The sequence below is a fragment of the Piliocolobus tephrosceles genome, chromosome 7, assembly GCF_002776525.5.
Source record: "Piliocolobus tephrosceles isolate RC106 chromosome 7, ASM277652v3, whole genome shotgun sequence".
Classification (NCBI taxonomy): Eukaryota; Metazoa; Chordata; class Mammalia; order Primates; family Cercopithecidae; genus Piliocolobus; species Piliocolobus tephrosceles.
The window spans coordinates 95,476,036-95,487,573 of record NC_045440.1 but is presented as its reverse complement, the minus strand read 5'-3'; the positions used below and the strand labels follow the sequence as shown (position 1 = coordinate 95,487,573).

Sequence of the window (11,538 nt, the reverse complement as noted above, 5' to 3'; positions counted from 1 at the left end):
TCCAGCTAATTTTCAAATTGTTTATAAAGACAGATTCTCACCATCCTAACCAGTCTGGTCTCAAACTCTAGGCCTCGACCAATCCTCCTGCCTTGACCTCTCAAAGAGCTGAGATTACAGGTGTGAGCCACAGCACCTGGTCCTAGACTAAATCAAATATATATATATATATATTAGAGATGGGGTCTCCCTATGTCATCCAGGCTAGTCTCAAACTCAGCCTCAAGTGTTCTTCTTGCCTGGCATAATAAAGTGCTGAGATTACATGTGTGAACCACTACACACGGCTGTTATGCATACTTTGACATGTAAATGAAAAACATGAATGTTTTAGACTGCAGTCTTATTTCATATGGCCAGTATGAAATATCTAATGGAGTTTTACTGCTTAACAATGGAACTGAAGACTCCTAACTGCTAGCAAAAAAAAAAAAAAAAAAAAAAAAAAATCAGTCTTGGACATGAAGATTAATTTAAGATTAAATTTGCTTTAATAACACAGATTCTACAAATGGTACAAATGTAAAATCGGGTATTTAAAAAACACAGAAATACTGGTTAGGATGCATCTTTTAAATGTGGTTTCCAAAGTGACAATTTGGCACTCAGTTTAAAATACCACACGATGAAAGGCTTCTCCTTTGATACTAAACTCAGATAAGAAAATCAATGACCCAACACTATTGATCAATATCTATTTTACCCCTCTTTTGGCAGTAGCACCTGAATTTAAAACTGCCCATCACCTAATCTCAAGCCCCTAAGAGGCAGTTTTACCACTGAGCCAAACAAGTGGCCCAGGCATGGCCAGTTAGAGCCCTGCATATCCCAGGTCGTTGTGGTTTCAGGGATGGATGTAAGCCAGGCCAGTGAAGGCCAACTGTTCTAGGAGTATCTCAGAGAGTGAGCTTGGATGAACAAACCCTTGGATCCAGCTGTATCAGTCAACCCTGGGACTCTCAGTTATTAGAGTCAATGAGTACCACCTTCTTCATTCCTAGCACATTTATACTAAGAAATAGCATCTTTGTAGATGCTGAAAATTAAGCCTTTGTATTCTGATAAAATGTGGAAATGCCAGGAAAAGTTAAAGGTAAACATTCAGCCTTCTCAAAACACTTTTTAATCCCAGTGGTATCCAGTGGAGTTTGACTGTGTAACAGTGAAACTGAGGCTGGGTGCAGTGGTTTACACCTGTAATCCCAGCACTTTGGGAGGATGAGGCAGGCAGATTATGAGGTTGAGATGGAGACCATCCTGGCCAACATGGTGAAACCCTGTCTCTACTAAAAACATAAAAATCAGCTGGGAGGTGGTGGTGTGCACCTGTAGTCCCAGCTACTCGGGAGGCTGAGGCAGGAGAATCACTTGAACCCGGGAGGTGGAGGTTGCAGTGAGCCGAGATCGCGCCACTGTACTCCAGCCTGAGCAACAGAGGAAGACTCCATCTCAAAACAACAACAAGAAACTGCAGACTCCTAACTGCTAGCAAAAAAAAAAAAAAAAAAAAAATTGATCTCAGAAGGAGATAGAGAAAAATGTTTCCTCTTCCCCTTTAGCTATAGCAAACACTTAAAGATAGTTGAGAATTACAACTGCAGACAAATCTGATTTCCCTTTCAAATAAGATCTGTGTTAAAACATGTTTTTATTTTGTAATACACTGTCATTAAAGTATTACAACAAAGAAGTCTTTAAAGATATCTTGATTTCACCACCGGTGCTATATGCTACAGAATGAGCCTATAATCCCTTAAAAACCCTGCAATTCTGCAGCCAGACATGGTGGAGAACACCTGTAATCTCAGCTACCAGCGAGGATGAGGTGAAAGGCTCACTTGAAGGCTGGGGGCAGTGGCTCATGCCTGTAATCCCAGCACTTTGGGAGGCTGAGGCGGGCGGATCACGAGGTCAGGAGATCGAGACCATCCTGGCTAACATGGTGAAACCCCGTCCCTACTAAAAATAGAAAAAATTAGCCGGGCGTGGTAGCGGGCGCCTGTAGTCCCAGCTACTTGGGAAACTATAAGTATTTCCTTTGTGTTTTTCGTGTTATTCTGAACTCAGATTATCTAAATGGAAAAACTAAGATCTCATAAAAAGTTTGTTCTTTTTAATCATCTTACACAAGAACTTGCAACATAAAGTTACAAAATGATCAAATACCCAGTTTTTATATTTTCATGTAATTAACTGATAACCCTCCAGACAGAGGTAAATACTGTGTTATTTTTGCATAAAATTTCTCAGTAGGAATTTCTCTTGTTATTTAGAAAGTTTATGTAATCTGACCTCTTTAGAACAGATCCTACGGAAGGCATAGAAAACACACTCATCAAAAAAGCAAAGCCCTGTTGCTCAAGGCTGACAGTCCAATAACAAAAAGGGGAAAGATAACACCGATCAAAGTACTACACTCCAGCCTGGGCGACAGAGTGAGATTCCATCTCAAAAAAAAACAAACCCAAAAATAAACCCTATGTCCCTATGATTATTGTAATCACAACAGCAGAAGTTATGTATTAATATAAAACTTTAGTTTGTAAAACTTGTTTTCATTCATTAACTCTCGCTCTGTCATCCAGGCTGGAGTGCAGTGGCACGATGACAGCTCACCGCAGCCTCGACCACCTGGGCTCAAGCCATCCTCCCACCTCAGCCTCCAGAGTAACTTGGATTATAGGTGTGCATGACAACACCTATCTTTTAATTTTTTGTAGAGACGAGGTCTCACCACATTGCCCAGGCTACTCTTGAACTTCTAGACTCAAGCAATCCTCCATGCACAGGCATGAGCTACCATGTACTAGCCAAAATATCATTAATAGATTTAAATCTGGGGGCTGACATTGCCTTTGAGACCTAACAAATACAAACCTTGGAACTTGGCCAGGCACAGTGGCTCATGCCTGTATCCAGCACTTTGAGAGGCTGAGGCAGGCAGATCACTTGAACCCAGAAGTTCAAGACCAGACTGGAGCAACACAGTGAGACCTTGTCTCTACAGGGACCAAAAAAAAAAAAAAAAAAAAAAAACCAGGCATGGCAGTCTACACCTGTAGACCCAGGTCCTCAGGGGCTGTGGTAGGAGGATTACTTGAGCTCAGTAGGTTGAGGCTGCAGTGACCCATGATCCTGCCCCTGCACTCCAGCCTAGATAACCCTGTCTCAAAACAAAAAACAAAAACAAAAAACAAAAAACCTTGGAATGTAACAGTAAGTGGAGAAAAACACCCTTTCTGGCCATCTGAGGAAGCATTTCTTCCAGCCAGCCACCCAGTCTCTATCCCAGAAAGGTTTGTGGGCATCTTGAATGGCTAAATGAGGCATATCTCCAACATCTCCAGTGATTCAGGGGGATAGTCAACTCATGTTGGCTGGGTGGATGGGACAAGGCAAGAGAAGACAGAATAGTGTGACTTCTTTACCAGACCTCCTTGTGGGTGTTAGCTATGTTTACCTGATCCTATAGACAGCCATGAGATCGTTCTCTCAAATGTTTTATTTTATTTTTTTGAGACGGCGTCTCACTCTGTCACCCAGGCTGAAGTACAGTGGCGTGATCTCGGCTCACTGCAACCTCCACCTCCCTGGTTCAAGCAATTCCCCTGCCTCAGCCTCCCAAGTAGCTGGGCTTACAGGCACACGCCACTACACCCAGCTAATTTTTTTCTATTTTTAGTAGAGATAGGGTTTCACCATGTTGGCCAAACTGGTCTCGAACTCCTGACCTCAGATGGTCCGCCTGCTTCAACCTACCAAAGTGCTGGGATTACAGACATGAGCCACCGCACCTGGCCCTCTTAACATATTTTTTTTTGAGTCGGAGTCTTGCTCTGTCACCCAGACTGGAGAGCAGTGGCACGATCTCAGCTCACTGCAAGCTCTGCCTCCCAGGTTCACACCATTCTCCTGCCTCAGCCTCCCGAGGAGCTGGGACTACAGGCGCCCACCACCATGCCCCGCTAATTTTTTGTATTTTTAGTAGAGATGGGTTTCACCGTGTTAGCCAGGATGGTCTCCATCTCCTGACCTCGTGGTCCACCCGCCTTGGCCTCCCAAAGTGCTGGGATTATAGGCATGAGCTACTGCGCCCGGCACTTTGAATATATTTTTTAAAATATTGTTAGTTTCCTGTCACTGCTGTTACCATAAATTGGGTGGCATAAAATAAGAGGTATTCATTCTCTAATAATTCTGGAGGCCAGGAGTGAGAAATGGTGTCGGTGGGGCTGCGCATCCTCTGGAGGCTCCAGGGAGCAGTCAGGTCCTTGCCTCTTCCAGCTGCTGGTAGCTGGGAACACTCCTGAGCTGTGTCAACAGCTCTCTCATCTCTGCCTCCCTGGTCACACTGCTGCCTCCTCTTCTGTATGTGTCTCTGATTTCCCTCTGCCTCTTTCTTACACAAGTGATTGTATCTAGGGACCAGCCAGATAATTCATGATCTACTTGTCCTCTTAAGAACCTCATTACAGCTTTTTCCATAAAAGGTAATAGTCACAGGTTCCAGGGATCAGGACGTGGATATATCTCGGTGTCCACCATGCAGTCCACTGGAAGCACTTTGCCATGCTATTGTTTGGTTAACAGAAAAGAGTCCTCAGAGTGAAGGCAGAAGGCCTGGATCTTTTTGTCAGCTTCATCATTAGCTGTATGACTTGTGGAAGTTGCCTAACCTCTCTGGGTTTCATTTCCTCATCTGTCAAATGGGCCCATGATGCCTCCTTGCAGGGTTATGCTATGTTTCAAATGAAACTGTGGATGTAAGTACTTACAAAAGCATGAGCCGCTTGGTTATGATGATGAATTTGATACTGATAAGGAGGTGGTAAATATATATATATATAAAACAATACAAGGGTAAGGGGAAAGAAACAAGGTCCAAAATTGCATGAGGGTATGAGAGGATGAAAGGAAGTATTTATTATGCTTGTTTCTGGGTGGTGGGATTATTAGTGACTTCTTTATACCTGTCTCTCTGTTCCAAATTCTTTGCAATGAGCACCCAATACTTTTATAATCCTATCTCCTAGAGTTGGTAAGATAATTAAATGAGATAAATTATGCCAAGTATTTCACACAGTGATCTATCCTTTTTTTTGTTTTGAGACAGTATCTTGCTCTTTGTCACCCAGGCTGGAGTGCAGTGGTGCAATCATGGCTCACTGCAGCCTTGACCTCCTGGGCTCAATTGACACTCCTACCTCAGCCTCCAAAGTAGCTGGGACTACAGGGAAATGTCACCACACCTAGGTAATTTTTTGTATTTTTTTGTAGTGACAGGGTTTTACTGTGTTGCCCAGGCTGGTCTCAAATTTCTAGAGCTTAAGTGATCTGTCCACCTCATTCTCCCAAGGTGCTGTGATTATAGGAATGAGCCACTGCTCTTAGCCTGATTTGTATTTTTTTTTTTTTTTTTTTGAGACGGAGTCTTGCTCTGCCACCCAGGCTGGAGTGTAGTGGCCGGATCTCAGCTCACTGCAAGCTCCGCCTCCTGGGTTCAGGGCATTCTCCTGTCTCAGCCTCCCGAGTAGCTGGGACTACAGGCGCCCGCCTCGTCGCCCGGCTAGTTTTTTTGTATTTTTTAGTAGAGACGGGGTTTCACCGTATTAGCCAGGATGGTCTCGATCTCCTGACCTCGTGATCCGCCTGTCTCGGCCTCCCAAAGTGCTGGGATTACAGGCTTGAGCCACCGCGCCCGGCCTGATCTGTATTTTTAAAAATTTGTAATATAAAGGCACCTGACTTTATTATGATGAAAAGATGCAGACATCTGCATTTGAACACAGCACCTGATCTATTATTCTGTCATGACTCCAAATATATAAATATACGGTAGAAAACTAGAGGTGGTGAGTAATGGTTCGTAGTCAGTTTAAGACATTCCTGGAGTAATGTCAAAAGCTTCCATTTCTAGTCATTTCTTATTCAGTATACTCATTTAAAAACATAGACTGTGTGTTAATCAAACTCATAGACAACATTGTGTTCAACAATGAACACATGAAAAGAAAATACAGACCAAAATGTATATCAACAGGCCAGAACAATGTGTTCTCACCACTGAGACAAAGACTACAGAACACCCATTACCACTGCAAAGCGTTCGTACGTGACACTCCTTGGTAGGACCAAGTATCCTGAAACCTCACCGAAAATGACAGATCTGAAAAAAATCTTCACTTCCAACTTAGAACTGGGGTTTCCATACTTCAGAGCAAAGGGCTAAGATGCAAATTCTTATTTCTCAATGACGACAAAGTATTGGCAACCTCATTTCCAGTTTAGAAACCACATGGTTAAAGCCCACAGGGTCCTCAGCCATGAAAATGTTAACAGAATTGGGCATGCCAGCAGGCCAACTTCAGAAAACTCAACAATCAAAAATGAATAAAAACCAGTATCAATTCCTGAACACATCCCTACAACTACATCTCCCAAGAAGCCTCAAAGAATGCCAGTATCCTTTAAGAAAAGATTGTGGATTAATGGGGGTTGAGTAGAAACTGGACTCAAAACATTAATCTAGAAGACCATTTTCAAAGAAACTTATCAGGGTTCCTGTTGTCTACATTTAGTTCTAGAAAAGGAAAAAGACATGCAACAAAAAACCTTCCAATCATTTTGGATTAAAGCACATGTAAACGTATGCCCAAATCTACTTAGACACATGATGCTAAGTGAAATAAATAAGCCAGTTACCACAGGACAAATACATCTGCTTAGGACTACCTAGAATAGTCACATTCATAGAGACAAAGTAGAATGGTAGTGACCATAGGCTGGGGAGAAGGAGCAATGGAGAATTCTTGTTTCATGGGTACAGAATGTTAGTTTGAGAAAATGAGAAACTTCTGGAGGTAGATGGCGGTACCTGGTTGCATGACAATGTGAATGTACACTGAATGCTACTGGACACTTTAAAATTATTAAGTTTTGTTGTGTATATTCTACAACAATCTCTTTAAAAGAGGAAACAGGAAAAATATACCCAATCCAAAAGAATCGCTACATGACTTAGTGATTATACTCCTGGGTACACACCAAAGATAATTAAAAACAGATATTCAAATAATTATACATGAGTGCTCACATCAGCACCATTCACAATAGCCAGAAAGTGCAAACAATTAAAATGTCCATCAGTGGATAAATAAAATGTCGTATGTCCATAAATGAAATATTATTCAGTCATAAAAACAAATGAAGCATTAACACGTGCTACAAGGGTGAACCTAAACAGACAAACACAGAAAAGGTCACATGTATGATTCCATTTATATGAAATATCCAGAATAGCCAAATCCACAGAGACAGAAAGCAGATTAGTTGCCAGGAGCTACTGGGAGAGAAAACAGGGAGTGACAAAAATGTTTTAGAACTAGATTGAGGTAGTAGTTGCACAATTTAGTGAATATACTAAAAACCACTGAGTTATGAGTTTAAAATGGTTAATTTTATGTTATGTAATTTTTACCTGAATTAAAAAAAAGAATACCCGCCGGGCGCGGTGGCTCAAGCCTGTAATCCCAGCACTTTGGGAGGCCGAGACGGTGGATCACGAGGTCAGGAGATCGAGACCATCCTGGCTAAACGGTGAAACCCCGTCTCTACTAAAAATACAAAAACTAGCTGGGCGAGGTGGCGGGCGCCTGTAGTCTCAGCTACTCGGGAGGCTGAGGCAGGAGAATGGCGTAAACCCGGGAGGCAGAGCTTGCGGTGAGCTGAGATCCGGCCACTGCACTCCAGTCCGGGCAACAGAGCAAGACTCCGCCTCAAAAAAAAAAAAAAAAAAAAAAAAAAAAAGAATACCCAACTCGTACTCCACATGAGAGATAGTAAATGAATGTCCAAAGGCAAAAGTCTTCCCTTGCCCCACAATAACAACTCTGATCCATTAATGTTGCTTAGATTCTATGTGCCTAGATGACAAACTTAATTCTAGTCTCCATTCCTTCCAGGATATCTGATATTTTACATTACACTGAAGAAAAGAAGGATTCTCTCAGTTGATTTCTAAATGCCTTCAGAATCTTGATCTCTATTTGTTTGGCCCTTTATAATTTAACTTGCACATCATAAAGCCTTACCTTCTTTTCTGAGGATGTTCTAACTGCTGGGGCCCTTAAATACAAACCCATTCTTTGGGTAGAGTCCTGGCCTGGTCATTTGTGTGTATAAGTCCATCCTCGGTTGCATACTAAAACGCAAGTTAAAACAAACAGGATCAAAAGATGGACAAACTGTCACTATGGATAATATTTCAACTAAACAGATCTACCAATGAAAGTATAGGACATTTAGAGAGGAGTAAATAAACACAGGTACAAGCCATATACATATCTACTAACCCAAATCTTTATTTCTTAACATGTTTAAATACCATAAGAATCCCTTCTAGGATGGACATTAGATTGAAAACATGGATTACACACACCCACACATACATTGGTCTCTTAGGAGACCAATTTCTTCAGATCTTGCATAGTACTGTTTTCATGCTGCTGCAAGTATGATTAAATATCAAATATTTCAGCACTAGTTATTTGCAAGGCATTCTACAATAAGCCCAATACCCAGTGTCTCCAAACAACGCAGTGAATTTTAGATAGCATTAGATGTATTTGTAATATTAGTCTTATTCTCCCAGTAGGGCAGCAAGTAAAACTGCTAGGAGTGAGAGGTCCAAAGAAACAATCAGTACTTGAAGAGAAACAAAAACTCGCAAATGTAATGTAAATGTAAACTCGCAAACAAATTTACATTACAAGAAAATGTAAAAGGCACTGACGATAAAGGGTAGTACAAAGAGCAAATGAAAATGTTAAAGGACTTGTGTAAGGATCCCTGCGAGTCCATTCAGTATGAAAAAGTATTATCTAAAATATACACACGTTTCTTTTACGGACCAGAATGACATCCTCATTATCAAGTATTTTCATGGTAGTTTGTAAATCCTTGGTCTTTCTGGCTTTACCTCCACCCCAGGTGAAGTATGGAAGACACAAAGAGTAGCTTTTTGTTTGTTTGTTTGTTTTGAGACAGAGTCTTGCTCTGGAGCAACCAGGTTGCCAGGAGCAACCGCACCTGGCCCTCTTAACATTTTTTTTTTAATCGGAGTCTTGCTCTGTCACCCAGGCTGGAGTGCAATGTCGCATTCTCAGCTCAGTGCAACTTCTACCTTCTGGGTTCAATCACTTCTCCTGCCTCAGACTCCTGAGTAGCTGGGACTACAGGCGTGCACCACCATGCATGGCTATTTTTTTGTATTTTTAGTAGAGACAGGGTTTCACCATGTTGGCTGGGCTGGTCTTGAACTCCTGGCCTCAAGTGATCCACCCGCCTCGGCCTCCCAATGTGCTGGGATTACAGGTGTAATCCCAGGCCTAGAGTAGTTTTATGTAAGAAATTTTGTTTTGAGACAGGGTCTTGCTCTTTGTCACCCAGGCTGGAGTGCAGTGGTGCAATCATGGCTCACTGCAGCCTTGACCTCCTGGGCTCCTGCGCCTGGCCTAGAGTAGTTTTATGTAAGAAATTTTTGGCCGGGCGCGGTGGCTCAAGCCTGTAATCCCAGCACTTTGGGAGGCCGAGACGGGCGAATCACGAGGTCAGGAGATCGAGACCATCCTAGCTAACACGGTGAAACCCCGTCTCTACTAAAAAAAAAATACAAAAAACTAGCTGGGCGAGGTGCCGGGCGCCTGTAGTCCCAGCTACTCGGGAAGCTGAGGCAGGAGAATGGCGAAAACCCGGGAGGCGGAGCTTGCAGTGAGCTGAGATCCGGCCACTGCACTCCAGCCTGGGCGACAGAGCGAGACTCCGTCTCAAAAAAAAAAAAAAAGAAATTTTGTTAAAGGTTGGGGGAAAATACATAAAAAATTATATTTAAAGATATTTATAAAATTATATATGCCATTATTACATCAAGATATGTATTTTTTTTTTTTTTTTGAGATGGAGTCTCGCTTTGCCGCCCAGGCTGGAGTGCAGTGGCCGGATCTCAGCTCACTGCAAGCTCCGCCTCCTGGGTTTACCCCATTCTCCTGCCTCAGCCTCCCGAGTAGCTGGGACTACAGGCGCCCGCCACCTCGTCCGGCTAGTTTTTTTTGTATTTTTTAGTAGAGACGGGGTTTCACCGTGTTAGCCAGGATGGTCTCGATCTCCTGACCTCATGATCCGCCCATCTTGGCCTCCCAAAGTGCTGGGATTACAGGCTTGAGCCACCGTGCCCGGCCAAGATATGTATTTTTAAGAGACAGAATCAGAGACCATCAAATTTCTTCAGCTTCAGAATACAGAAAAGAGAAAAACAGGCCAGGAGCAGTGGCTCATGCCTGTAATCCGAGCACTTTGGGATGCCGAGGCAGGCAAGTCATGAGGTCAGGATTTCGAGACCAGCCTGGCCAGCATGGTGAAACCCTGTTTCTACTAAAAAAATACAAAATATTAGCTGGGCATGGTGGCACGCGTGTAATCCCAGTTACTTGAGAGGCTGAGGCAGGAGAATTGCTTGAACCCAGGAGGCGGAGGTTGCAGTGAGCTGAGATTGCGCCACTGCACTTCAGCCTGGGTGACAGAGCAAGACTCCGTCTCAAAAAAAAAAAAAGAGAGAGAGAGAGAGAAAAAGAAATTTTATTTACTCAACCAATTATTGCCTGGATATTTGCTTAGTTATATAGTTATTATATAATTATATAAAATAACTAGAAATAAAATTAAAACCTCCCATTAAGCCAGCAACAGCAATATATGCAGTCTAGGTAAACACAGATTACACTTCAGTGAACAGTTTTTAAAAAATATCATCCACTGCTTTTATCATCTTGATTGCCAAATCTAAAGAAGATGGAACCCCATAGTGAATTTAACTGAGAACACGAAACAAGAAGGCATGGACTCTTCAAGATAGTAGAAAATATGCGTTTTATGTAAGAATGATACAAAATTGGGTTAGGTGTAAAGATTTTTGAGTGCATGCATTATGACTGCCTCAAAGCTCAGATTACTGAAGATATCAGAATAATCTGATAGGTTGAATTAGATAACTGAAGTTCCTATGTAATCCCAACTCACTGTTCCAGTTCATAAATTCCAAGCACTTCAGAAATGAGGGCCAAATGCCTTGAGATGAAATAATATTCCATAATCGTTATGTTTCTGGTTATACTGGACAACTCTATTCCAACCTTGAATGGTTCTAAGAAGTTACTAAAAAGAAAAACTGCTGCAGATTGAAGTTATGTTATCTCAATTTTGAAGAATGTGAATCTTTTAGTCGTAAACGTAGAAATAATCTCTATTGCATGGTTGTGGTAAAATAAATACCCACAAATGCCAGCCATGACACTTTTTTTCTGAGATGGAGTCTTGCTCTGTCACCCAGGCTGGAGTGCAGTGGCGTGATCTTGGCTCACTGTAACCTCAGCCTCCTGGGTTGAAGCGATTCTCCTGCCTCAGCCTCCTGAGTAGCTGGGACTACAGGCGAATGCCACCACGCCTGGCTAGTTTTTGTATTTTTAGTAGAGACAGGGTTTCATG

At 42.3% G+C, this 11,538-nt stretch overlaps 1 protein-coding gene across 5 annotated transcripts in view; it reads right to left on the bottom strand.

Moving 5' to 3' along the window:
- The window catches only part of ESRP1 (epithelial splicing regulatory protein 1), a 70,334-nt gene that overhangs the window by 2,588 nt on the left and 56,208 nt on the right, over positions 1-11,538 (bottom strand). For 2 of the 5 annotated variants that reach the window (XM_023222888.3, XM_023222889.2), the window contains exon 15: positions 8,091-8,200. The exons of the other annotated variants lie outside the window; for them this stretch is intronic. In XM_023222888.3, coding sequence (XP_023078656.1) covers positions 8,126-8,200 — 75 coding nt within the window. In that variant the 3' untranslated portion in view covers positions 8,091-8,125. The remainder of the gene's footprint in view (positions 1-8,090; positions 8,201-11,538) is intronic. 5 annotated transcript variants of the gene reach the window in all.